The following is a 27,788-nucleotide window of genomic DNA, read 5'->3' on the forward strand; positions in this document are numbered from 1 at the left end:
CCTTCATAATTCAATGACTCTAATGCTCTCCTTAATTTAAACAAGGCTGTAAACCAAGAAAGGGAAAGAGGAAGTGGATGTGAGGCTGGGAAGAACCCAGATCATCATCATAGAACATTCTAGATTGGGCTGTGTTCACCTCCCTCTGGGGCTTGCACCCTGTTCGACAAAGAGCGGGGCTGTGTTGCTGGTTTTCGTGCTGTGTTTGACTACAGTTTTTTACACAGTAAAAGTGAAACGGGGAATTAGCAATTATGTATTTAATAAGGCCCCAAAGCACATATGATTTTCTTTTTTGTTTTCATGTGCTCGCCGCTCTAGTTATCTTTATTTCCTGCTTCACAGATTTCTCTACAGGTGAATTTTCACAGCGAACCCTTACACACCCATTTTTACTGTTCAGTGAAACAGGGTCAAGCATTAGATGGGCTGAGGCAGGAACTTAATCCTCTCAGGCTCAATTAAAATGCCAAATTAAATTAGGGTGGGTATTCGTGGCATGGGTATAACAACATAAATCAGTATTTTTGCTTAAAAATTCAGTGAAATTTCCAAGACACTGGAAGTGACATACACCTGAGAATTTACCAGTCTCAGGATGGAGCACACTCTTCTGGTTCATGACGCAGTTCCGAATAAGTGAAAGGCAAAGACAAGGTAAAACTCTTGAATTTAGATGAAACCATCCACCTGGTTAATTCATAAAACAAGGACCCTTTGTTGTGTCTCTTGGGACTTGAGCACTGAGTCAGATAGACTAGAGATTCAAAATGTGTATATACGATTGACGTTCCAGAAAGTAAGGGTGTTATTCGCCTCACTGAGCCTGAGTTTTTCTACCAGTAAAGTGGGAATCATAATCTTTTTTGATGGGGTTGAAGAGTTGGAGAAGACGTGAAAAGTTCTGGGACTCTTGTGGCCAACAGTAGATGTTCAATGACCTTTGTTCCCTTCTTCTCCTCCCTTCTCCATGATACTCCTTGTTTGCTAGTTTCAGCTTCAGCGAGGTACCTGACTGCCAGGCACCAAGGCCTTCTTTAAGCTCGGCCATGTTGACAAAGTCCTCTCCTTCCTTCTTAAAAATAGATTTGGTTTCTTTGAGGAGCATGGAAGAGACAAGAGGTTCTGGGAACTGCCAGGATTGTTTAGGAACTGAATCAGCCTGTAAAATGCAATCGTCACTATTCTAGTTCTTTAAAGAGCAATTTAATTTTAGATTCTATTTATTGCTCCCTTTCCTAAGTGAAGCCAGAGGTCAGTCTGGGACCGATGGGAAATGATAGGAGACACAGGAACAGCAAATAGAGAGATTTTCCTCTGGCTCTGGAGGAAAGTACAGTGGAGACTTAACTCAAGCCCCGAAGTTGCCTGATCACACAACCTGATGCACCGGCCAGGAGGATTAGGCAGAAGTGGTAGAGTTGAGGGAGAGATAGAAAGAAATGGGGAAGTGTCAGAAGTAGGGGGTTTCCAGCAGAGAAGTACCTATGTGAGTGTCAGCATTCTATGTCACCCCGTCATCTTCACTTCCTGATGTCTAGGATATGCCCACTTTCCCCAAACTGGAGGTCGTTGGTCTACAGCAGGTCATGGAGAGCTGGACTGTCTCTGAAGGACCACAGACATTTTGGAGCCAGTTGAGGAGGATTTGGGTCTGCTCTTCTGCCTGGTGATTTGGCTTCACTGGGGATTCTAAGTCTATCCCTCGGGACACGGCACGCTGTCTTGGTTCTAAATTCCTTTCTGGTGTGTCACTATTTCCTAGTGACACAGAGGAACTGATGCTTCCACTTAGGAGCTGCTGTCTACCACCTCCACCCCACCAAGAGCTTCTGAAACTGCAGAGCCAGAAGACAGCAACCAGCCCAGTGCCTGAGAGGACAGAGTCCTCTCACATGCGTTAAACATTAAGATCAAGCCAGAGAGGGGGTACCGAGTCTTAGAAGCAGAATTCTTTAGTGTTTCCCTTGAAGTAATTATTTCCCAAGATATAATACATTATTCCTCCCTGGGCATTCATAGAAGGGTTGGTAATCTCTTGATACCAAGAGCACGGGACTTGCAGCATCTATGGATTTTGGTATCAAGGAGGATGCGGGTGGTTCTAGAACCAATGCCCCATGGACTCCCAGATTCATATGCAAAAGGAGAGAGAACTCAGCAGATGCATTCAGCTTTTCTGAGTGTCTACTATGTAAAGTCACAGTGCTAGGTGCTCTCATGAATACTCATTTTAAATAATCTGCAAAGAAAATTGCATAAAGGCAGCCATTGTTGGGCAAAAGACTACACTGCAATTACTCAGTCCACTCACGAGGTTTTAAATCAAACATGAAAAATTATGGCTCAGATGGTAAAGAATCCACCTGCAATACAGGACACCAGGATTCCACCTCTGGGTTAGGAAGATCACCTGGAGAAGGTAAGGACAACCCACTTTAATATTCTTGCCTGGAGACTCCCATGGACCGAGGAGCCTGGCAGACTACAGTCCATGGGGTTACAAGGAGTCAGACACAACTGAGCAACTGACACTTTCCCAAAGACAATTTTTATAAGCACAAATGGTGAATATTAGCTCCTCTGAGAAAACCCAAGTGAATTTTTGCCAGATCTGGTTGTGGGAACCAGAGTGTGTGGAAACCAGCAGGGAGGGACTCAGTAAATCTTTATTGAGTGGATAAATATTGAAGTTTCAAAAATAACATTAGACCCATCTGTGGGGGGTGCCAGTATGGACTCTAACACAAGATCTGGGGTGACAGTAATACTGACCCAGAGCAAGGATACTCAGAATGGGGGCTTAAAGAACATTTCTGCCATGGGGCATTTCCTAAAATGTCCTTCTGAGGAGTGTAGTTACTGATTGTTTTTTGCATCAGTGTGTGACTTTAGTCAAGTCATTGCATACTTCTGAGCCTTCTTGTCCTCTCGGTGTCCTCACGGGATTCAGTTTTATACGTTTCTCACACCAGATCTGACACACAGAAGGCCCTCCACATAAGCTGGTTCTCTTTATCTTCTTAATTTTGACCACCCCCACCCCCACTCCTCAGGGTGTCTCTCTATCGGCCTGCTGAAGTTGGAATCTATTGTGCTCGCATGCATTGGCCAAGTCCCTCATCTTCTCATCAGACTGACTTAGCTATTCTAAGCTTCCACTGAAAACAGAACCTGCTCATTGCTCAGAGCATACTGCCTGAGGGACAAGCTCATGCTCTCCCAAATAAGGAAGGATCATTGTCCAGCGCCTGGAGGTTGTCAGCCTTTGTTCAGCTATAACCTGGTTATTCTTTATGGGCTGTATCTGTGTAGTTTGGGCGGTGAATGAACTTTTCTTTCACAATTGCACACATATCAGGAAAGAATAAAATGATCTTACTGAGCTTGTGTCATATCCAGACCTGGGAGGGGCCTTTTCTTATAAATGTAATAAAATCAAGCAATGGCAAAGATAAATGGTGACTACCTATGACTGAATTTCCTGGGTGCCAGCACAGACCTCTTGACTTCCCTCACTTGATCATTCCTGCCCTGAGCATCCAATATGCTAACTCTGAATCCAGTGTTTCTTGGTCTCTCCATGGAGATACAACCATGGGACCTCCAAGTAAGGGCATCTGCCTTCCCTTGCCTTGAACAGAAGACCAGCTCAGAGTTTATCAGACTTATACCACAAATTACTCTAGGTCCAGAGTTTAACCCACTCCAGCATGCTTGCCCAAGAAATGCCAGGGACAGAGGGGCCCAGTGTGCTCTGGGGTCACAAAAAGAGCCTGATACGACAGCAACTAAACAAAAAAACAGAGTTGAAGTAAAGACCATGTTTGTAACATGTGCTGCCTGGAACATCCTTTAAAAGAGAAGGAAGTATTTCAGGTCACACCTAAAGCACTTCTCATGACTGCCAAAACCAGACCCCAACATTTGGAAGGTCCGCTGCCTGGGTGTCCTAGCTGAGCCTACTTGGATTTTTCTAGAATGCATCTCTTAATAAGGGGCTTCCCTGATGGCTCAGCAGGTAAAGAATCCACATGCAATGAGGAAGACAGGAGACGCAGGGTTCAATCTGGGTTGGGAATATCCGCTGGAGGAATAAATGGCAACCCATTCCAGTCTTCTCACCTGAAAAACCCCATGGACAGAGGAGCCTGGCAGGCTACAGTCCATGGGATCTCAAAGAGTCAGATACGATTGAGCAACCAAGCATGCATCTCTCAATAAATTGTTGGGTGTCTTCTGGGTTTGCTTTTAGCCCTCTCAGATGTAAAGAGCTGGTCTTGGCAACCGCAGCAGTTATCTTTCTGCCCATCTCACTGGGTTTTGCTAGTGGTAGAAATGCCATCTCGGTAGACTGATGAATCAATAGCCATGCATTCTGCTATGCTCCCCCCTGGATTATTAAATCTCATTGGACCCCAGTGGAGGTTTTCATTATGTATTTCCTTTATGTGCCCAGAAAATTCTTCCCGTGGAGAACAGTTTCATGTTTGACAATTTCAAATCGATTTTTTTTTTTTTCCTTTTCAACCCGTCTCTTTAAGTCTGCTTAAAAACAGGAAACCACACATCTCCACCCCAGCACCAACCAACTCACCGTGCACCAGCTTGGTTCGAATCAGCTTGGTTCTACAGTCTTTTTGCTTCTGAGCTTGGCTAGATGCCGGCTTTGACCTTGTAGGAAACCAGCCAGGCACTGCTGGCGAGTGCCCTTGGAATCCTTCTCCAGGACATGAAGGCTGGGTCTCCTGGGCGGGCGTGCACGCTCTCCCTCTTAGACCAGCCTCCCCTGAGTCACTGTTGCCATTCCCTGCCCGGACTTCCCCTTCTCTGCAGCCTCCTTAATAACTTTCTTATCATGGTTTGTTTTAAAGAGGAATAACCCCTCTTAAAATAAATAACTTGTATAGGCTGGTAGCCAGGTTTAGAAATGTCTTGCATTTGTCTGCGCTCACCTGCAGCCTTCCCCACCCCGAAGGGATCTCAACTTACTGTCAGTGGTCCACGTCTCCGTCCTGGGTGCCTCTGCCTCTCAAGCCTGACTTCTGAGCACTGGCAGTTAGAACAGGAAGGAAGTTGTGAGAAAAAAAAAAAAATGCTTTAAACCTACTCAAAGAGGAAACCCTGGGCTGTCTCAAATCCTGTTCCTTTGCGCTGCGTATCTCCTGATCAGCCAACTCTGAGCAGCACTCTTGACAATTCATGGTGCATGCTAGAACATGACCATCCAGGTGAGCATGCAGCTGTGACCATCCAGGTGAGCATGAGTGTTCAGTCAAGGGTCTTCAGCCTATCATTGTGAGTGCTGTGAATAATTGTGTGGCTGTGTCTAAAAATCAAGCCATTTCAGTGCATACACTTCAGAGGCAAGTTGTCTAAAACCAGTAGCAGAAAATTCGCATAGGCCTTACTTTGTATGACTAACTTCTGTTCCTTTGGGGTCTCTGCCAGCTCCCTTATCAGCCAGATATGTTGAAAGTTTGCTGGCAGTGAATACTGCTAAGGGGTGCTAAGAAATTATGAATTTTAACTACACGTATTTAGCCCTAAATCTTAACATTGGTCCTCAAATTGATTTTTAGAGTTTTGTTGGTCAGAGTTTCAAGATGTGGCTTGTATGCCAGCACAAATCATCACATGTTATGTATTGTAGTTTTCTTTTAAATGAAAAAAGTGAAAGCCCTGTTTTGATTAAACCTAAGGATTGCAGATAGCAAAATAAAACTTCATTAATTCATAGTCTTCTAAGTCAGAACTTGTTATAATTTAACAAGTGCTAAAACTGACTTTGTACCTTATTTGAGGAAATGGCTCCTGAAGTAATTTGAATGGGAACAAGTTACAGAGGCCATATTTAAATCATTTGAGGGAAGTTTTTAAAGTACCCAAACCACATTTTCATTAGACATCTCCACAACTGCTGCCAATAATAAATGCTTTATTGTTAATATTTAAATATTCAGTATTTTGGGGCTTCCCAGGTGGTGCTAGTAGTAAAGAACCTACCTACCAATACAGGAGATGTAAGAGATGTGGGTTCGACCCCTGGGTGGGGAAGATCCCCTGGAGGAGGGCATGGCAATCCACTTCAGTATACATGCCTGGAGAGTCCCTTGGATAGAGGAGTCTGATGGGTTATGGTCCATAGCATCACAAAGAGTCAGACATGAGTGAAGTGACTTAGCACACATGCATTCAGTATTTACTTTGTTCCAATATGTTTAGAGCTGACTAATTATGCAAATATATTTGGAGAAACTGACATTTATTTTGTTGTCATTGAAATGTAAAGCATTTTGTGTACTTCATTTTGTATATTGATGTCACCAGCTAAATCTTATCTTTAGTCAATGAAACTAAAGTAATCAAGGAAGTGGTGATCATTTGATGGGAGAAAAGAGATTAATCTAGAAAAATATGAAAAGAAAAACAGTAAAAGTGCTGGAAACAAAAAACAGATTTAGTCTATAAATTTCAGGATGATGTATACAAAAGAGCTTTTGAAACAAAGAGGCTGACCATATTATAAATAGAAGCAAATATTAATTTACTCAGTAGACAGTAAATTTTGTAGCACAGAACTCTCAAGAGAGGACATATTTCTTCTTTCAAGAATATTTTTTGAGCACATAGTTCCTCCAGGTCCTGTTCTAGACATTGCATCTAGATTCATGGTCGGTAAATACAAAGTATCAAGATACAGCTGCAGGCAACAGGCATAATCTCAAAATCTCTGTTCTCTTGTGGAATTTGTGTTCTGGGAGAAGACAATTTAAAAATAGGTCTAGTTTTAAAACAGGAAGAGTTAGCATATGATCCAGCTATCCCACTGCTGAGCATACTTCCAGAAAAGACAAAAACCTTAATTTGAAAAGGTACATATATCCCAATATTCACAGCAGCACTGTTTACAATAGCCAAGACATGGAGGCAACCTAAATGTTCATTGATAGATGAATGGATAAAGAAGGTGTGATGTATATACACACACACATATATACATAGATGTTTTATATATATATATATATATATATACATATATATATATATATATACACACACACACACGCAATAGAACATTACTCAGATATAAGAAAAGAATGAAATAATGCCATTTGCAGCAATGTGGATGGACCTAGAGATCATCATACTGAAGTGAAGTAAGTCAGACAAAGACAAGCATTATATGATATCACTTATATGTGAAATCCAAAAAAATGATACAAATGAACTTATTTACAAAACAGAAACAGACTCCCAGACATGGGAAACAAGCTTATAGTTACCAAAGGGGGAATCGCAAGGAGTTTGGGATTAACAGATAACACTACTATACAACAATATCCTACTGGGTAGTACAGGGAACTATTTCAATATCTTGCGTTGTGCTCCCTGTGTGTGTTGCTCAGTCCTGTCTGACTCTTTGCGACAGGATGGACTGTAGCCCGCCAGGCTCCTCTGCCCATGGGATTCTCCAGGCAAGAATACTGGAGTGGGTTGCCATGCCCTCCTCCAGGGGATCTTCCCAACCCAGGGATTGAACCCAGGTCTTCGGCTTTGCAAGTGGATTCTTTACCATCTGAGCCACCAGGAAAGCATTATCTTGTCATACCTGTAATAGAAAAGAATCTGAAGAAGAATCCATTCAATTAGAACTAACACAACACTGTAAATCAACTATACCTCAATAAAAACAATAACCACATAGGTAGAATACATTTTTTCGAACAAGAAGGACTTGAAGAATCCGGAATGGTAGATTCAGTGGGTGCCACTACCTATTTCTTATATTATTAGGAAAGACATCGTTAGTCAAATAGGGTGTTTTTTCCTACTAAGCCCAATGTGTCATCAAAATTATTTCTAATACGCTGCTTTAGGCACAGACATTAGAAGATGTGGAAACCCCTAAAAGTGTCCATGATATCAATATGTATATATGCAGTGTTTCTGTGCATTTACTGGAGTTGGGGGAGGGGAGGGGAGAACATTCCTAACTTTCATCAAATTTTCAAGGAAGTCCATGACCTCAAATGGATTGAGTTGCTAATGAAGAGCCTCTTTTCTTTCTTTTTTAAAAAGGTTTTATTTATTTATTTATTTTGGCCACACTGCACAGCATGCAGGATCCCAGTTCTCCGACCAGGGATATAACCTGTGCCCCCTGCAATGAAAGTGAGGAATCCCAACCACTGGACCACCAGCTAAGCTCCTAGAATCTCTTCTTGATGATACATTGGTGGACTTTCAGTAAGTTGGAGGACAATTTCATATTCTTCTAAAATGACTTTCAGCATCACTGTCAGGGCTGGGTTCTACCTGAAATGACCGTTTCTCACTTTCTTCTGTTGTAGTTCATTTTTCAGAACCCACCTGCCTATCCAGGAGACACAAGAGATGCGGGTTCTATCCCTGGGTCTGGAAGATCCCCTGGAGGAGGGTATGACTACCTACTCCAGTATTTTTGCCTTTGAAATCCCATGGACAGAGGAGCCTGGTGGGCTACAGTCCATGGGGTCACAAGAGTCAGATATGACTTAGTGACCACCACCAGTAGAAGTATATCTAAATTAGATAGAATTGGGACCTCCCTGGTGGCCCAGTGGCTAAGATTTCCCTCTCTCAACGCAGGGGCCTCATTTGATCCCTGGTCCGGGATCTAGATCTTGCATGCTGTAACAAAGAGTTTGCATGCCTCAGCTGAGACCCGACACAGCCAGATAAATAAATAAATAAATAAATTTAGAAATTAAATAAAATAAATTAGAGTTGCCTAATTCCATCTCTTTTCTGGGATAAGAATATTGCCTCGGGGAAGGATGAGCATGAGAGTGGTCACTGAGACCAACCTTCCTTTTTCTTCCTGTCTTTTATATATATGACATTTTAGACTACACTATTCAGGGTTTCATAGCCTTGGCCTAAAAACTCATTTCTTAATTCAACAAACCCTTGCTCATTCCCAGTCTACACCAGGCCAGGACTTGTGCCCAGATACAGAGATAAACAAGACACAGTCCTACATCTGTGCAACTAGTCCTAGTTGCCAAAGACGTAATGGGGGAAAACAGAAATAAACAAATGGAAAACTCTTCTGTTAGTTTAGGAAAAGTAATGTACTTGGGGTGTTATGAGAGCACTAAGTAACCATATCAGAGAAGGCTTCCTGGAGGAAGTGACTATAGCTCTCAGTCTCAAAGGATAGTAGGTAGTTGACACGGGGAGGGTTGGAATGGGAAGAAAAGGCATTTGAGGAAAGGGTCACGTATATGTGCCAAGTCGCTTTAGTCGAGTCTGACTCTTTGAGACCCTCTGGACTGTAGCCTGCCAGGCTGCTTTGTCCATGGGATTCTCCAGGCAAGAGTACTGAAGTGGGTTGCCATGCCCTCCTCCAGGGGATCTCCCCTACTCTGAGATCGAACCCGTGTCTCTTGCGTTGGCAGGCAGGTTCCTTACCACTAGAGCTACTTGGGAAGCCTTAGGAGAAAAGAGGACGCATGAGCAAAGATGCAGCATCCTTAAATAATATGATATGTTCAGGGGATTACAAGAAAGCAGCTCAAGGTGGCTGGACCTCAAAACGTGCATCACACGAGGAGAAGAAGCATGCCTGGAGGTGGGCGCAGGTACAGCTCCCAGTAGATGACTTATGCTGTGTAGACAAGGAGCTTTGTTTTGATCCTGTCCATGGCTCAGAGCCATTGAAAGTAAAGAAAGAATATGTTTTCCTCTGCAGTTTACTCTGGTAGCTGTGTGGATGAATTTGATGGAAACAAAAACCGTTTGGGGACAGTTCAGGCCTGAACTAGAGTGCTCATAATAGAGACAGAGGAAGATTTGAGAAATATATAAGTGAAATTGGCCTGGCTTGTTGGCTAATGAGATGTGAAGGATGAGGGTGAAGAGCAGTGAGGAATCACAGATGACTTATGGGTTTCTTGCTAGAATGAATGGGTCCTTGGTATGTGTAGGGTAAGGGAGTTAGAGAAGGCGAGGTTCGGAAAAAGAACCAGACCGGCACTTTACAGGAACAGATCAGCTTTAATGATGTGAGAAAGGGCAGCAGTCAGATTAATGAGCTGCTGCACTAACCCAAGGAAAGAGTAGGTATATATAGGCATATATGTGGAAATCCACTATCTTAAGGGGGCCTGTCCTTCTCCAAGGTTGTTCGGAGTAGTTATCTCTGAAACTGCTGGGGCAAGGAATTCTGGGGATAGGCCAGAGGCTGGACTGGCTGGGAGCTGGGCGTAATAAGGGAGAGAGTTCTTTGTTTTGCATAGAATGGTGGGGGGGACCTGGAGGGGAATTTTAACTCCACGCTATTTGAGCCATATAACTTTGCTTCAGTAGGAAAACAAGTTGAGATAGAGAACACAGAGGAAGGAACAGAGGTGTTGGGGGAGATAAAGACTTGAGTTTGAAGATGTTGAGTATCAAGTTTGAAAGACACTGGGACATTTCTAGGAAGTGATTTCAGACTGTAAGTGAGATACAGAAAACTGAATTTCAACCCTAAGTTGATGATTTACACTTCATCAAGTTATAAAGTGAAGTGAAGTCGCTCAGTCGTGTCCGACTCTTTGGGACCCCATGGACTGTAGCCCACCAGGCTCCTCCATCCATGGGATTTTCCAGGCAATAGTACTGGAGTGGGTTGCCATTTCCTTCTCCATCATCAAGTTATAGACAGTAACTTAAACCAGGTTATCCAAAGTGTGGTTTGAGGATCAACAGATCAGTTGCCAGGAATTTGTTAGAAATGGGAATCCTTAGGCCTGATTTCAGGCCTCCTGTATCAGAATCTCTAGGGTTGGTGCCAGGAAGCAGGTTTTTTTAGTTTGTTTGTTTGTTTTTTTTAAAACAAAACAAAACAACTCTGAGGTAAATTGTAAAGTTTGAGAAATGCTGGCTTAAACCATGAAAATGGATGAGATATTCCTCTGCTGAACTCACTTATAAGCTTTAGGAGATTTTAAAATATAGATTCCTTAGGATTTTCTAATCTTGTCATCTGTGACTAGAAACAGGCTTTTTGTTTTTTTTTTGTCTTTTTTTTTTTTAATCTTTGTCTCCAATCTTAGTGGTTTCTGTTATTTTATGCCTGATTGCACTTGCCAGAGCTTTCAGTTCCATGTTGGTAAGAGTGTTGAGAGCAGACATTCTTGACTTGTTCCTTATCTTAGAGAGAAAGCATTCGGGCTTTCACAATCAAATGTGATGTTTCTGTAGATGCTTTTTATTAGTTTCTTTCTATTTCTAGTTTGTTGAGGGTTTCTATCATTAATAGATGCTGGATTTTGTGAAATGCTTTCTGCATCAGTTAATATGATCATACAATTTTTCTTCTTTAGTTTGTTGGTGTAGAGCCTTATGTTGACTGAGTTTTGGATATTGAGCAAATCTTGAAATATATAGAATAAACTCCACTAGGTCTTGATGTATTAGCATTTTTATATATTACTGTATTAGATAAGGTAATATTTTAAAGGTTTTTACATCTGAAGTCACAGGATATAATGGCCTGTATTTTTCCTTTTTACTGTTTTTGTCTGATTTTGGTGTCAGAATGTTTCATGAGGGTATGGGTGAAGGGGTCAACTACTTGGTGATTTATGGTAACTTGACTTGTGGTGGTGATCACTTTGTAGTGTATACAGATGTTAAACTGTAATTCTTCCCCCTGAATCTTACATAAAAATCATTTTAAAAATCCATGAGGGTAAAACTGGTCTCATAAAAATGAGTTGAGAAGTGTACTCTTCTATTTTCTGAAAGAGAATATTGTATTTTTAATGAGGCTATTTTTTCAAGAGTGAGAGTGTTGTTTTGCATGGATGGACCTAGAGAGTGTCATACTCAGTGAAGTAAGTCAGACAGAGAAATATTGTATGACATCCATTACGTGTGGGATATAAAAAGAATGATGCAAATGAACTTAAGAGACTCATAAACTCAGAGAATGAACTTAGGGTTGCCAGGGGGAAGGATGCAGGGAAGGGACAGTTAGGGAGTTTGGGAGGGACATGTACACACTGCTGTGTTTGAAATGGATAACCAACAAGGACCTACAGTATAGCACAGGGAACTCTGCTCTGTGTTATGTGACAGCCTGGATGGGAGGGGAGTTTGGAGGAGAATGGACACATGTATATGTATGGCTGAGTCCCTTCACTGTTCATCTGAAACTATCACAACATTGTTTGTTAATTGACTATACCTCAATACAAAATAAAAAGTGAAAAAAAAAAAGAGTGTTGTTCTGGAGAATCCCTAAGCATGGTAAAGTGTTAAGGGAAGGAGGGGCCAGCCTTGTACATTTCTGCTTCACATTTAGAATGTTTCTCTCTAGAGTCCACTGTGCGTTAATAGAGGGGGAAGTTCAGTCTAGAAGTTCAAAATGTGGAAGAGATGTGACTTTGATGTGTGTCTTCTGACTCACTGGTATTTTAAGAAACACTAAAGAAAGATTAGAGATTAGCATTCGTGTAAGCAGCTTATAGGATAGCTAAAATTTTAATCACATTCTAATGACTTAGTACCTGCCCTTTAACTTCTTTCCTGTATATAATTAATAACACTTCCCCATCTACTGGAAAAGATAAAGAACCAAGGATTAGAGAACTATGGAGCAAAGGTTTTTTTTTTTAAATAAGTATTTTATGATATTTAGGTTTAAACTGGCATTAGGAAAACTCACTTTATGTAGTGTACAATTCTATAGGTTTTGACAAGTGCATAGAGTTGTGTATCTACCTCTAATATCATTTCATTACTTTTCAAAAATTCCTTTCATTTCCCTTTATAGTCAGCTCCTCCTCTCAACTCCTGGGAATCACTGATTTGTTTGCCCATGCTATAGCTTTACCCTTCCAAGAATATCATAAATAAAATCAGACAGCATAGAGCCTTTGACTTTGATTTTTTCACTTGGCAAAATGTGCTTAATATTTATCTATTAAATAATGTCATTACATCTATGTCACTTCATCTATCCATAAGTTCTCTCTTTTTCTTGTCACTCAACAAGTTTCCTACTGGCTTTGTTTCACTTCTCTCTCTCTTTCTTTAAAATTTTTAGTGTTTTTGCACAGGCTTTCTTCCTTTATTTCTTGGCTACACCATGTTGCATGTAGAATCTTAGTTCCCTGACCAGGGATTGAACCAACGTCTCTTTCACTTGGAGCAGGTTGTCTTAATTACTGGAGCACCACGGAAGTCTCTGCCTTTGTTTCTTTTGCCTATGAAATCAAGGCACACTCAAACTTCTTCCAGGAAATTACTTGACCATTGATCATCTTAAACAAGATGAAACAGCTTTAAACAAGGCTGTGTGACCCTATTACCTGATTGGTAAGATCAGAGGCAGATAACGGACCAAAAGTATGCCACACTAGGCAAGGCAATGACCAATGAAGTGACATGGTAGGAGAACTCTGTTCAGCAAAGGCAGAGCATGTTGACTGACCGGCCAGTCTATTCCAATCCTCTAAGACTCAGTGGTAGCAGAAGTAGTAGAGATAGTGGCAGAAAGAACATCCACTTGGAGCAGGGAAACATGGGTGCACTTTCTGAAAGTACAAGCTGACCTGATCTTTAGAATGTCAGTGTCTTTTTTTTTAATTAAAAAAAATTTTTTTTTGATTGTACCATGCAGCATGGGGAACTTCCCTGACCAGGGATGGAACCTATGCCTTCTTCAGTAGAAGTGCAGAGTTTTAACCAGTGGACCACCAGGGAAATCTAGAATGTCAGTGTCTTGAACAATGTTTCATTCTCCATATAACCTTCTTGAGAGTGACTGAGTTCCCTGTCTTTCACACTCCACCTCAAATCCCATAATTTTTTCACTGCTGTTTCTTTTTAGATGTTCAACATTTCCTTCTGTCATTTTTTTTTTTTTCTGTTTCAAGAACTTTCTTTATTATTCTTATGTGGTATTTAGGTGACAGATTCTTCTAATCTTCCTTTTTCTGAGGATGTCTTTATTTCCCCTTCATTCCTGAAGGATCAGTTCATTTGATAATAGAATTCAAAAGCTGACAGTTTTTTTCTTTTGGGATGTGAAAAATGTGCCACTTCCTTCCAGCCCCCACTGTTTCTGATGAGAAATCCTCTGTCCTTCACCAGGAAAATGGAGATGGTGGGAGGGTTCAGCAGAGAGGTATCAAAACATCCACGGGTCTGATGGAGAAAAAGCTGGGAGTAATTTTACAATGGAGACAGGGAAGGACAAGGAAGCCTAGTGTGCTGCAGTCCATGGGGTCCCAAAGAGTTGGACACAATTGAGAGACTGAACAACAACGATGATGGAGACATAGAAGGGAGTGGAAGGACCCATCCAGAGACAAAATACCCTGCCACCTTTGTGAGGTGTTTGCTGCCATCAAAACTCCTCTAATTCTGGTAGCTACCAAGGGAAAGCTTACTGAAAAGAACCCTTAAGCTGGTTAGCTGCCCATGTAATCTGCTTGGGTGTTAAGACTCTTTCCTTGCCTGGAAAGGATAAATTGACCTTCTTTCTGTATAATCTTACAGAGTACACTTTTCTTACAAGTGACAATTTAGAGAAGCACATTGCAATTTTCCAGCAATGTGTGAGAGTGACCAGAACAAGGAATCTTGGTCCAGGTTCACTTTGTATTCATATAGTAGAAAGGTAGCTGAATATGCAAGATACTTGCAGGGTTGGGTCTTACTCCTGGCTCCCCTTCTAACTTTATATGCAGCCTTTAAAAAATATTTTATTTTTTATTGACATATAATTGACTTGAGATACCATATTAGTTGCAAGTATAGATCATCACTGTTGTTCAGGTGTTTAGTCATGTCTGACTCTTTGTGACCCCGTGGTCTTCACTGATGCTCAGTAGTTAAAGAGTCTGCCTGCAATGCTGGAGATCTGGGTTCAATCCCTGGTTGGGAAGATCTCCTGGAGAAGGAAATGGCAACCCATTTCAGTATTTTTGCCTGGAGAATTCCATGGACAGAGGAACCTGGTGGGCTACAGGCCATGGGTCACAAAGAGACAGACTGCAGCACACCAGGCTTCCCTGACCTTCACTATCTCCCAGGGTTTGAACAAACTCATGTCCATTGAGTCGGTGATGCCATTCAACCATCTCATCTTCTGTTGTCCCCTTCTCCTCCTGCCTTCAATCTTTCCCAGCATCAGGGGCTTTGGCCAAAGTATTGGAGCTTCAGCTTCAACAGCTGTCCTTCCAATGACTATTCAGGGTTGATTTCCTTTAGGATTGATTGGTTTGATCTCCTTGCAGTCCAAGAGACTCTCAAGAGTGTTCTCCAGCACCGCAGTTTCAAAGCATCAATTTTTTGGTTCTCAGCCTTCTTTATGGTCCAATTCTCAATATTTTTAGTTTTTATATATGCAGTCTTGAATAAATCATTTAATTTCTCTATGACAAATTTGGCAAAAAAGCTTAATGATACTGACATATGAATTAAGGTCCTTTCAAAACTGTATAAAGTGATGTACAAATTCATGTTAGTGGCTCGATGCAATTGGAAGACTAAAGTCAAGTGTTACACTGAATGGGATTATAGCCTGGACCCTTTGGGTGTAAAAGATCCAGTAACCAATTCTCAAATATAAGAGTCACCAGTTCCCAGCTATCGCTTGGGCTGTTTCTCAGTTACATATCACTGGACCTTAGGTTTTTCCTAATTTGTGGTTTCTTCTCTCAGAGAAAAATGCATATAACATCAGTTAGGGAGAGATGCTGGTATTTCTCAATGTCATTGCTCACATGATGAGTGTTCTCAGTGAAGCAGGTTGCAGTGTAAGAATTACATGATCATGATGATGATGACAATGTGTGTATGTGTGTGTGTGAGAAAGAGAGAGAGAGAAGAGAGAGAGAAACAGTATGCATGAGTGTGTGTGTTTGTCAAAGAAAGGGAAGGATAGAGGGTAAGAACTAAAAATAGCAATGGAGAAGGAAAAAAGGTATTGGATTATAATCTGTAAATCCCCCCTTGGAAACCAACACCCAACACTTTATGTGTGTTTATGAATTCAATACCTGTTTGTGGATAGGAGAGAGCCCAAGACATTTGTAAGAGCATCCGATTATCAGCAAAGCCTGCCCCAGTCTCACCCCACACTCTTCCAACTTCTTTGCACCTAGGCCGATGCTCTTAAGCCTATGATGACGTGATTAGGTAGCATGAGGGTATTACAGAGAGATAAATCAGGATGCAAAGATCCTTTATTCATCTACTGTGAGGAAGGCAGCTGGACAGCTTATAAGAGAAACATTTAACTCTGTGAGTATTTCTCAACTTCTGGAGAGTTTAATCAGGATATAATCAAAGGGCTTTTGTGGGAGTTTGGGGGTTCAATCTGGCTCTAAAACCAAGAAATAGAAGAAAAGAACACACTGAACCTGTGGGTCTGGACCAGGGTTGGGGATGGAAATGGGCGAAAACGTGGAGGAAACACATCAAAACTTCCTTCTGTGACAAGCTAGTAAGTGAAATTTCATTATTACAAGGTCACTGCAAACCTTGATTACTAACCCCAAACTGACCCTCCCTTTTTGGCGGCTCCATAGCAAACAGCTTTCTGGAAAAGGAGGGATCTGGGGCACTCGATGACCACAGAGCAAACAGTCCTTTACTCCTAGGATGTGCTTGGAAACTTGGTCCAGCCATCAAGAGGCTGACAGGGGAGTGGGAGGATGAAGGTAAGAAGCCCAGAGTCAGCCAGGAAATGACCGCAGTGCAAGGAGGGTGCACCCAGCCATCTCCCTCCAAGGTGAAAGTGTCTGTTTGTTCCTAGTTGAAGCAACGTACTTGCTGGATTTTTGTTTTTGTTTTTTTCATGGCTTTGGTTTGGGTCTTCTTTGACTCTGAATTATTTGATTTTCTCTGCCTCAGCGGGACCCTGGGTGACATCTGTGGGTCCAATGGCATCAGAGGAGGAGACGGGTCCTCTGCCTGTCTTCTCCTCATCCTTGGCCATCAGCAACAGAATTGGTTATCTGCTCATATCTTTGCTAAGAAAGAGGGAGAAGAAGTCTAGGATGATAATCATAGCATCTGAAAGCCTGACTCACGAATCTTCAGAAACTGCCCTTATTTAGCTGGAATTTATGGAGCATCACCCTCTTGCTTCCTACAACTGAGCTCTGCTGCCTTGGGACTAAGGCAATGCCAAGCTCAGTGCCCTGCAAAACTATGCCTTGAAATCTTACATTGCTGCACCCACTTCTTTCTTCAGGAGAAGACTTTGTAGTCTTCAAAAGGGGAAGGGCTAACATTGTTTTAAAAACAGGAAAACATTCTGCCTCCCGAAGGAATGAATTACTTGACCCTTTTGGAGGCAAAAATGTGAAACGTCCACTTGTAGCTAAAATCATGTCTGATATTGGATTCAGGTTTATTCAACTCCATAGAGGCCCTAGGAAAACATGGTCAGGATAAGTTCAGCCGTCGGTGATACCTGGGGCTGACAGGACTGACTTCCAAGGCAGGACAGGGTCATATTTGTTCTACTCCTCCCAAGGGTTTTACAGGGAAAATTGGGGGATAAGTCTATGCCAGAAACACCCTAGTGATTGGTGGACTGTCCTATACACTCAGAAATGAAATACTATACCTGAAATGCACAATAAATGTAAAAACAGTTATTCATAGGGCAAATCTTGAGTGCCATGAGGATGCAGGGATTAGCCAGGCAACTGTTACATAACTTTCTGAGGCGAATTCTTTTACAGAATGCATTGCACTTAGAATTGGACATGAACTCAGTCCTGGCCTAGAGTTGTAACTTCAGAATGAGATAAACCTGCAAAAGAAACTCGCCAGAGAAAAGGGGAAGTATAGTCAGGGGGACATAGAAATCAAGTGTCAATTTCAAATTCTTTGGGGTTACTGTTAGAGGTATCAAAGAAATCCAAGGATGGCTTCTTCAGAGGGAATTTTGAGACCAGAAATGGGGAATAGTTGGAGTATTTGAATGATGCAGAGGGTTACTCAGGAAGTGAAGATAGCGATTACCTCTCTGGTACTTGTCAAGCAGTTGTCAACCCATGGTCCTAAGGGAATGGGTGTGAATTTGCTTTCACAAATCTTGAAATTTGCTTTCAGGGTTCCCTTGACTGTCAGAAGATCTACTACAGAGTTATTTCATTTTGAGTACTTTTCACCAAAAGCTGTACATTGTTCCTGCTTATTTTCCCCATTACCCTAAAAAGAAAAAAAAAATTGATTCATTTTATAGATAGAATGAGATCCAGAGAGGTGATACAGCTTATCCAAGTTCATATTAAACAGTCTGGTGGAGCAGGAATTTGAAATTGTTTCTATTTGATCTGAAATCATCTACTCTTTACACTGTTTTGCCCCCAGAAGGTGATTTGGCTGATGAAGGTGATCTTTGCTGTTGTTTAGTTAATAAGTCCTGTCTGACTCTTAAGCGACTCCATGGACTATAGTCCACCAGGCTTCTCTGTCCATGGGATTTCTCAGGAAGGAATACTGGAGTGGATGGCCATTTCCTTCTCCAGGGGATCTTTCTGACCCAGGGATTGAACCTGCGTCCTCTGCATTGGCAGGTGGCTTCTTTACCACCAAGTCACATTATAGATTTGGGGTCTTACAAAGTAGGATTCCACTTACAGTTGCCAGATATCATAGAAGATACCCAGTTACATGTGAATTTCAGATAAACAACAACAGTTTCTAAGTATGTACCATGAAATCCATGAAATACTTGGGATATACTTATACCAAAAAAAAAAAAAATCATTTGTTGTTTATCTGAAATTCAAACTTAACTGGATGTCTTGTATCTTGATTTGCTAAATCTGGCAGTTCTAAACTTAGTAGGGTCTCTAGATTGGAGAAACGTTTGTACTTTCTCATTGCTTAAAAACAATCGGGAAGTCCAGAAAGGTTGATCTGAGAGTAATTCTCCAATTTTCCTCTGTGGCTTTGGCAGAGTTGGGATGTGTCAGTCACTGGTGGCACAGGGTGAGGGTAATGCTGCCCTTGGCTGCCCTCCAGCCGTTTCCATGGTCCCAAACACACTTGGGGGAGGCACAGACTTGGCCTGTTTACCAGGGCAGAAGAGAGCCCACAGCACAGAACTGGATTCAGTGGGCAGAGGAGCTGGCAGAACATTTCCCAAAAACCACCGAGGGGTTTATGAGGTGAGGATCAGCTGATGCCTTCCCTGTGGCTTGATGGAGAAATTCACAGGGTTTGGATCTCAAGACCCAAGGTTCAAGACATTAGTTCAGTCTTTTCATTTATGTATTCACTCATTTGACAAATATATATGGCACACCTACTATGTACCACCTACTCTTGTAGGTTCTGAGGGTACCGGAATAAGTAGAGACTGAAAAAAACAGCTTCATGGGGCATATTCCAGTGAGGGATAAAGACAAGATCCACGGGGGACTTCCCTGGCGGTCCAGTGGTCAAGATATCACCCTCCAATGCAGAGGTGTGGGCTTAATCCGTGGTCAGGGAGCTAAGAATCCTTCCTGCCTCATGGCCAAAAAGCCAAAACTTAAAAAAAAAAAAAAAAAAAAAAGCAATATTGTAACAAACTCCATAAAGACTTAAAAAATGGTCCAAAACAAAAAACATATATATTAAAAAAAAGAAAAAAGACAAGATCTACTGCATGCACAGGTGATCCAGGGACGTGGCCAGCTTCACTCTCTTCTAGGTTCTAGCTTATAGCGTCATCAATGTGTTTCTATCAGACAAGTTGAGGACTGGCAGGAGAGAATGAAAGTAGTGATTGAGGAAAAGAAAATAGGAAAAACATCTTAGAGGCAAGGATTGATTAATAATTTAACATGATTTTGAGAGTCATAAGAAATAGTTGATAACTTTTACAATGTAAGATTTGAGGGATGCGACCTCAAACCCCAAAACCTGCAAGATGAGACAGAGAAGGAGCAGGCGTAAGAGAGCCAGGGGTATGCACTGACCCACAGCAAGTGCCAGACACGGCCTGGGGCAGGCAGGAGGGTCTCTGACCTGGAGAACAGGAGGAGGGTCTCCCCAGGGCGGCCTCAGCACCCACACTTGCAGGGATGAGCATGGAGGTGACGGGGAGCATGGGGAGCAGCCAGCCAGAAAGGCCGAAGCTTGGAGGCCATGGCCCACCTGCTGGAACTGCCACCAAATGAAAGTGTGAAGAGATCAGCACAGCCTCCATCTGTTCAGACACAAAGAGGGCAGTCAGACCGTCTCTGCTGAGGCCCCCACCCTGATGGGGGGACAAGGCCAAAGGCTCCCACTCCTCTCCCGGAGCAAGATTTGAGGGATGTATATTGGGCTCCCTTGTGGCTTAGCTGGTAAAGAATCAGCCTGCAATGCAGGAGACCTGGGTTCAATCCCTGGGTTGGGAAGTTCCCCTGGAGAAGGGAAAGGCTACCCACTCCAGTATTCTGGCCTGGAGAATTCCATGGACTGTGTAGTTGGACACGACTGAGTGACTTTCACTTTCACTATTGTAGCAGAGAGAGAGAGAGAGAAAACACGGTTTCATGAGCCTAGCATTGTCAGGGAGAACTGAAGTTAAGGATACTAGCATACATTTATAATGGATGAAATATGGAATTCTATGAAAACAGGCAGTAGGTCTTGGAAGAGGTTGGTTCAAGGTAGGAGTTTAAGGTTTTGGAGCTTTTTCAGAATCTCCCTTCCCAGATTAAGCACTGTCAACTTTTGTGATAGAAAAGGAAAAAGAAAAAAAATCTTTTAGTTTAGCGTTTCGTATTAATTTGTTAGCACATGTTTTTGTAACATGTAATAACAGTGATTTGTTATGTTCTTTTATTTGTACTTAAAGAATGACAATGTATCTTTTTGTAACTAAAATGTAAGTCTGGGAAAACCATATTGGATAAGTTCTTGATTTGGATAGGAGAAAAAGTTGAAGATTCCCGAGAAATAAGTGGCTAAAGAATTTCTTATCTTTTAGGGGAGTTAAAGCACAAACTTACGACTTAATCACCTCTTATTGTCTTCTGTGTGTGTGTGTGCGTGTGTGTGTGCGTGTGTGTGTGTGTGTGTGTGTGTGTGTGTGTGTGTATGTACCGGGAATGTATTGAAAGCTTTTGTAGTATCAGTATACCTGGTTCAGAGTTACCCCTATCCAGACAACTACACTGTCACCTCCCATAACTAGAAAAGAAGTCTTTGGATCACATGAGGATTAAATAAAATACGGGCCATAAAACGGGCCATAAGAATGGGTCAATAAACATTTAGAATCAGATTACTTTATAGTTAGGTGGAAAAATATGTAAAGCTTACAGAACATTTCAGTGCTGCCAAGTCTAGATAGTCTTCAGCACATTTCTCTCCCTTTACAGATGGTGGAACTAGTGGTCAATGAAAAGGACATAATTATTATACATTCACACAGAAAGCTGTTGGCAGACTTATTGGAACAACAAATCTACCTAGATTTATCAGTTTTTGGCTTATATCCTACTCTGCTCCACTGACATATACCTCATTTTCTTAGATGGTAACTTCTTTAAAAAATGGTAACTTCTCCCTTTTGCTGTCAATACAAAATGCCGAGCTTCTTTATCAAGATGCTTTTCTCCCCATCCCCCTGCCCCCGAAGATTGTTGTAAAGGTCATCATAATAAGCAATGGTCATCATACGTTGAAGAATCTTTCTCTTTCTCTCTCTCACTGTTCAAACAGCCTGAAAGAAAACCATCAGCCACCCAAACATTAGCAGAATGAGCGACAATGCTGCGTTGGCTCCTCCGGCTTCAAACCAGGGTCCCACCACCCCACGCAAAGGGCCCCCTAAGTTCAAGCAGAGGCAGTCTCGTCAGTTCAAGAGCAAGCCTCCTAAGAAAGGTGTGAAAGGGTAAGACCAAAATGAAAAAGAAGGTTTCCTATTTTTCTGAGAGATTAATGCTTACCATATCAAATAGACTTATAAAAATTTCCACCTCACTCTCTGTTTCCTAACACAATCATATTTTTTCATATGAATCATATTTTTTCAGTCCTGGAATCCTTTCTCTCTCAGCTCCCACATATACAGCCACATTTAACATGGAAAATGGACCCTTTCACAGTGACCTTTGGCTTGACCTTCCAGACTCTTCTTGACCACTCTCCTTTGCTGATGTAAACTGTGCTTTAATTTGGAACACAGAATCACTGGCTGCTTCTAGAACACACGGTTTATTTTTCTGGCTTCAGATTTTCTCTCTTCAGTTCTTTGTTTTGCTCTTTTTCTCCCTGGCAAAATCTGATTTATTTTTCAACACACACTCATGTTAATTTCTTTTGGAAACCATTACTGACTCCCTTAGACAAACATTATCATTCCTTCCATGTTTGCATTTTGTACATTCAGCTATTGTAACTTGCACTATTTTATAGTACATCTCTTTCTTTCATCTGTTCCCTGAGACTGAGATCCCTGAGAGAAAATTTGTGTGTCTGTTTTTTCCTTAATTCTCAGTACCTAATACAATTCCAGGAACAAAGCAGATGCTTAATATGTACTTTTGGATAAACTAAACAAATGGCTAAATTAATCATTTTAATGACTTTTCATATTGCTTTCTCATTCCAATTTTTAGTTTAAAAAGTAGAGCTTGACCACGGTTGCCCCACCGACTTCCCCCCCCCCCCCCCCCCCCCCCCCCCCCCGGCTCTCAGTTGTCTTAGGTTACATTTTTACAGAGGGAAACTCTCTCTTTTGGGACACAGTGTTTAAAACCTGTTTGAGTGACACTTCCTTTGCCCTAGTTCAGTGCACACAAAAGGATTTTCTCAAATACGAAAACTGAAGCCTCTTCTTTCCCCTTGAATCAGGAAACTCTTCACATGACTCATTCCAGGATCTTTTGGCCCCGGTATCAGCTAACATCTCTTGTGTTTTTTCCATAGGTTTGGAGATGACATTCCAGGCATGGAGGGACTAGGAACAGGTGAGCAATCTGAATATTTAAGTGAGAATCTTACCCCCGGACTTTGACCATTTTTCCTGCTTCTGGCCTCAAGGAGCAGTTCAACGTCATTGGAAATACATAACGCAACAGATATTTTTTTGAAGACCTAGGAATGTAAGGTTTTAATTTAACTTCCTAAATAAGTATGTGTGTGCTCAGAGGCAAAAACTCAGAGAAATCAGGCTAGTCCCAAAGTTCAATGAATCCTTGTGTTTTGTTATATACTCTAGAAGGTGTGGGCTTCCTTGGTGGCACAGTGGTAAAGAATCTGCCTGCTAATGCAGGAGATGGATGGGTCGTGGGTTTGATCCCTGGGTCAGGAAGATCCCCTGGAGGAGGAAATGGCAATCCACTCCAGTATTCTTGCCTGGAGAACCCCGTGGACAGGGGAGACTGGCAGGCTACAGTCTATGGGGTCACAAAGGAGTCAGACACAACTGAGTGTACACACACACACACACACACACTCACACACACACACACACACACACACTCTCTCTCTCTCTCTCTCTCTCGGGCATACAATAGTGAATTGCAGACATTCACAGTAGAACAATTCTCAGAATGAGTCTAGCCCAACTCCTTTATTTTTCAGGAGAGAAATCTGAAACATAGAGGAATTAAATGATAATCCGAGGCTACAGAGTGAGCTATTGGAAACAAGGGTGGGGCCTGGAGAGCCTTTCCTCTCCACCGGGCCAGCTACTCCCTCACAAGCTTCCTCTTTTTTACACATCCTCTGGCACTCAGAACAGGGCCCTAGACACTAAAGTATCTGGAGTAATAAGTTTTAATTGGCTAAAATTTTTATTGGTTGGATAATACATGCAAACTACTTCATATTCTCTTTTAAAAATTAATAGACTTTAAATTTTAAAGAAATTTTAGGTTTACAGAAAAATTAGGCAGAATTTTTAAGGGATTCCTACAGATCCCCTCTGCCACCTTCTTTCCCCGTACATTAGTCGTACCACCTATTATTAGCCTCCTGCATTTAGTGTGGTACATTTGTTATACTTCATGAACCAATATTAACACATTTTTATTAGCTGAAATAGCTTGTTCATTCTTTGTGTTGTCCAGTTCTTAGGTATCCACCATTACAGGTTCATATGGAATCACTAGCCCCCAGATCTCCTGTGCGCTATCTGTTCAATCCTTTCTCCCCATAAACTCCTGACAACCACTAACCTTTCTACTGTCTCTATCGTTGTAGTTGTTCAGTCACTGAGTCGTGTCCAACTGTTTGTGACCCCATGGACTGCTACACGCCAGGCTTCCCTGCCCTTTACTCTCTCCCAGAGCTTGCTCAAATTCATGTCCATTGAGTTGGTGATGCCATCCAACCATCTCATCCTCTGTCGCCCCGTTCTCCTCCTGCTCCATAGTTTTGCCTTTTCCAGATAGTCTTCCAGTTAGAATCGTATAGTAAGAGCTCTTTTACTTAGTAATATTTGTCTAAACTTCCTCCATATCTTGACATGGTTTGATAGCTCATTTCTTTTTTATCACTAGATATTTTATTGTATGGTTGTATCACAGTTTATTTATCCTGTTGATAGGCATCTTGATTGCTTCCAGGTTTTGGCAATTATGAATAAAGCTACTATAAACTTCTTTGTGCAGGTTTTGTGTGTGGACACAAGTTTTCATCTCATCCGATACACTTTTGACAAATGATGGCATTCGTAGCAATCAGTTTCCTTTCTGAACAACTCTCAGTACATTTACTTTTTTAAATTTATTTTTAATTGGAGGATAATTGCTTTATAATATTGTGTTGGTTTCTGCCATAAATCCACATGAATCAGTCATAAGCATATCTATTATTTACTTTTTATTGTCCAGTGCCACTCCTCAGATCTCAAATAGAATTTCTAGTCACTTTGATAAAGCTCATCTGCTATTCTTCTAAATCAAATGCTTCTCTATTTTGACCATGTGTATATAAGACCAGAAAATTCACTTTGGACTCTGGAACATATCCTTAACTCTGCCAAACTCTTTGGAATAGTGACAAGAGGTTTATTCTGAGGGAAATTCTGAAGTCTTCGACCTGGTTCTAGTTCAGTCTCTACAACCATGAGATTTTTTTTTTCTCTAGGTATTTAACCTCCCTGGGTATCAGCCAGCTTCTCTGTAATTTGGGAACAATATTATAACTTTTAACAATATATAAAGGAGCTTGAGAGCAGTTAGAGAAGCCTATCTGGTTGGTAGGTAGTAGGGAAACTAGATTTCCAGACCATGTGAATTTAAAGCGCCCCAAGATACAGGTTCGATCCCTGGGTCAGGAAGATCCACTGGAGAAGGGAATAGCAACCCACTCCAGTATTCTGGCCTGGGAAATCCTATGGGCAGGGGAGCCTGGAGGGCTACAGTCCATGGAGTCACAGAGAGTTTCAGACACAGCTTAGCGACTAAACAACAACAACTTCTCACTTTAACCCATGACCTAACTAGAATTCCACCTCTGTCCCCTCCTTAGCGTTTTGGTGAGACTTCCAATGATCAGAGAACTACACTCCCACAGAATAGTCCCAGTCCGAAATCTTGGAGCATCTCCCCAGAAAGGATGCCAAATAAAACTAACACAGATCCTGGGGGAGCCTGTTTGGGTGGAATCAGAGCCCCGAAGAGGATTAATGAAACAATTGTTCTGATCCTCCCTGTGATGAAGGGCCGTTCTTCCCAGGGCCGTTCTTCCCCGTCATCTGGGCAACAGATGGGAGACAAGGGCGAGGTGTCTTTGCCTGAACGATGTCCTTTTATGCAGAAGAGGCTCTTCTGGGGAGTGAGATTGGCTTATCAGTTCTTCTTCTCTCTCTTTCTTGCAGATATCACTGTGATCTGTCCTTGGGAGGCATTCAGCCACTTGGAGTTGCACGAGCTCGCTCAGTTTGGGATCATCTGAACCACTGGAGGTTCTGCCACTCTCATTAGCATCTGCTGTAACTTTGATTACTTCTGCCCTATTGATCTGCCAGAATTTTGACATGCAGATGGGGGAAATGGTTTCACACACCCTCACTTCCCTTAAGTGACTACTAAGAGTTGTCTGAGTGCCAGACTCTTTCATGCAGCATAGTTTAGCTCAGAATAGTGGGTGAAATCAACTTTTAATGAGGCTTTTCCAACATCACCCCTTTTTCCTATCAGCTGGTTACAAGTCATCCATATTTCTCTAAAGTCCTTCAAATCTGTTTTTGCTAGGCACTCAGTACTCTTGGTAGAAGGTTTTTAAGATATCATTTATGTCCCTCCTCTCCCCTTTTCTTTAATAAAGGAGATATTTACCTCGAATCTCAAGATGAAGTTGTATTGAATGCTATAAGCAAATATCTGTGGCCTTGTTCTGAGACCCAATTAAATAAAGAAGGCACAGTTACACAGGAAGTAAGCACTGTGCATGCAAAAAAGTGTGGGATTAATAGGCAAGTTCTCATTTGACTTTGTCATGACCTCTTGGGTTCTAAATTTTATTGCACCAGGTTATCCCTGAGACCTGATGCAGCTTTAAACTGTACAGTTCTGAGCTGGTGGCAAACTGGAGATGTAAACTCAAGACCCTGACAATGAGTATTCTTTTCATTGCCTTGGTTCCATTGATTGAAAAGCTGTTTATCCTTTAAAGTTTAGACATAGATGCAAAAGCTAGGTTACAGAATCTGAAAAATAAAATGATGGCTTGCTTCACCCCGAAGTTGTGTCAAATGTAATGTGCACACAGCTATCTTTCCCCAATACTTTCAAGGCAGTTGTGCAATTCAAGGGCTTTCTATCTGACCTGGATGCTTTAGGGTACTAGCAGTATTCATTTCTTCACGTCAGTTTTGTAATTTGTGGTAAAAGAATGAAGTAAATTAACTGAAAAGAGAGGCAGGATGATAGAGGGAAAAGAGTTTTGGGTTCTAATGACATGTCATCATTTTGAGTAAAGATCTCATGCTTGGGATCCTCCAGTTTGCCTGAATTAGACAATCAAAGTTCACAGTAGCAATAAATCCTGGGACACAGAGTGAGCATGAGACGCGCTCAGCACTGGAGAACATTTCTTCTGCTGTTGATTCTACACTCACTGTTGTCCAGCAACAACATTGTTACCATCTGGCCAGAAACCTGGAAGCCCGAAGGACATGTTTGGATTGTGATTGGGTAAGGAGAATGGATTTCCAGGTCATAGGAATTTAAAGCCCACATCATTTCAGTTCAGCTGCTCAGTCACGTCCAACTCTTTGCGACCCTACGGACTGCAGCACACCAGGCTTCCCTGTCCATCACCTGCTCCCGGAGCCTGCTCAAACTCATGTCCATCGAGGTGGTGATGCCACCCAACCATCTCATCCTCTGTTGTCCCCTTCTCCTCCCGCCTTCAATCTTTCCCAGCATAGGGTCTTTTCCAATGAGTCCGTTCGTATCACATAGCCAACTTATTGGAGTTTCAGCTTCAGCATCAGTCCTTCCAACGAATATTCAGGACTGATTTCCTTTTGGGTGGTCTGGTTGGATCTCCTTGCAGTCCAAGGGACTCTCAAGAGTCTTCTCCAACACCACAGTTCAAAAGCAGCAATTCTTTGGTGCTCAGCTTTCTTTATGGTCCAACTATCACATCCATACACGACTACTGGAAAAACCATAGCTTTGATTAGACAGACCGTTGTTGTCAAAGTAATGTCTCTGCTTTTTAATATGCTGTCTAGGTTGGTCATAGCTTTTCTTCCAAGGAGCAAGTGTCCTTTAATTTCATGGGTGCAGTCATCGTCTGCAGTGATTTTGGAGCCCCCAAAAATAAAGTCTGTCACTCTTTCCATT

General features: G+C 41.9%; 2 protein-coding genes across 7 annotated transcripts in view; one reads left to right on the forward strand and one right to left on the reverse strand.

The window, feature by feature from the left end:
- ARHGDIB (Rho GDP dissociation inhibitor beta) overlaps window positions 1–5,139 on the reverse strand; it is a 19,259-nt gene extending 14,120 nt beyond the window's left edge. Inside the window, exon 1 of one of the 2 annotated variants that reach the window (XM_061125063.1) lies at window positions 4,993–5,139. The gene's annotated coding sequence lies outside the window, so the exon portion shown is untranslated. Of the gene's footprint in view, window positions 1–4,597; window positions 4,753–4,992 lie in introns of those variants that run through there. The other variant, XM_061125064.1, reaches the window with a different exon arrangement.
- PDE6H (phosphodiesterase 6H) lies at window positions 5,114–26,285 on the forward strand. 5 transcript variants are annotated; one of them, XM_061125065.1, is made up of 5 exons: window positions 5,129–5,257; window positions 8,120–8,250; window positions 21,706–21,877; window positions 22,915–22,955; window positions 25,814–26,285. In XM_061125065.1, the coding sequence occupies exons 3-5, from the start codon at window positions 21,744–21,746 to the stop codon at window positions 25,888–25,890; spliced, it is 252 nt and encodes an 83-aa protein (XP_060981048.1). In that variant the 5' UTR covers window positions 5,129–5,257; window positions 8,120–8,250; window positions 21,706–21,743; the 3' UTR covers window positions 25,891–26,285. The 5 variants fall into 5 exon arrangements, with proteins under 5 accessions (XP_060981053.1, XP_060981050.1, XP_060981048.1 ...); XM_061125069.1 differs by having other exon boundaries at window positions 5,138–5,231; XM_061125068.1 differs by having other exon boundaries at window positions 5,142–5,257; window positions 8,083–8,250.
- Window positions 26,286–27,788: the final 1,503 nt, after the last annotated feature.

Source organism: Dama dama, chromosome 22 (genome assembly GCF_033118175.1).
Source record: "Dama dama isolate Ldn47 chromosome 22, ASM3311817v1, whole genome shotgun sequence".
Taxonomy (NCBI): Eukaryota; Metazoa; Chordata; class Mammalia; order Artiodactyla; family Cervidae; genus Dama; species Dama dama.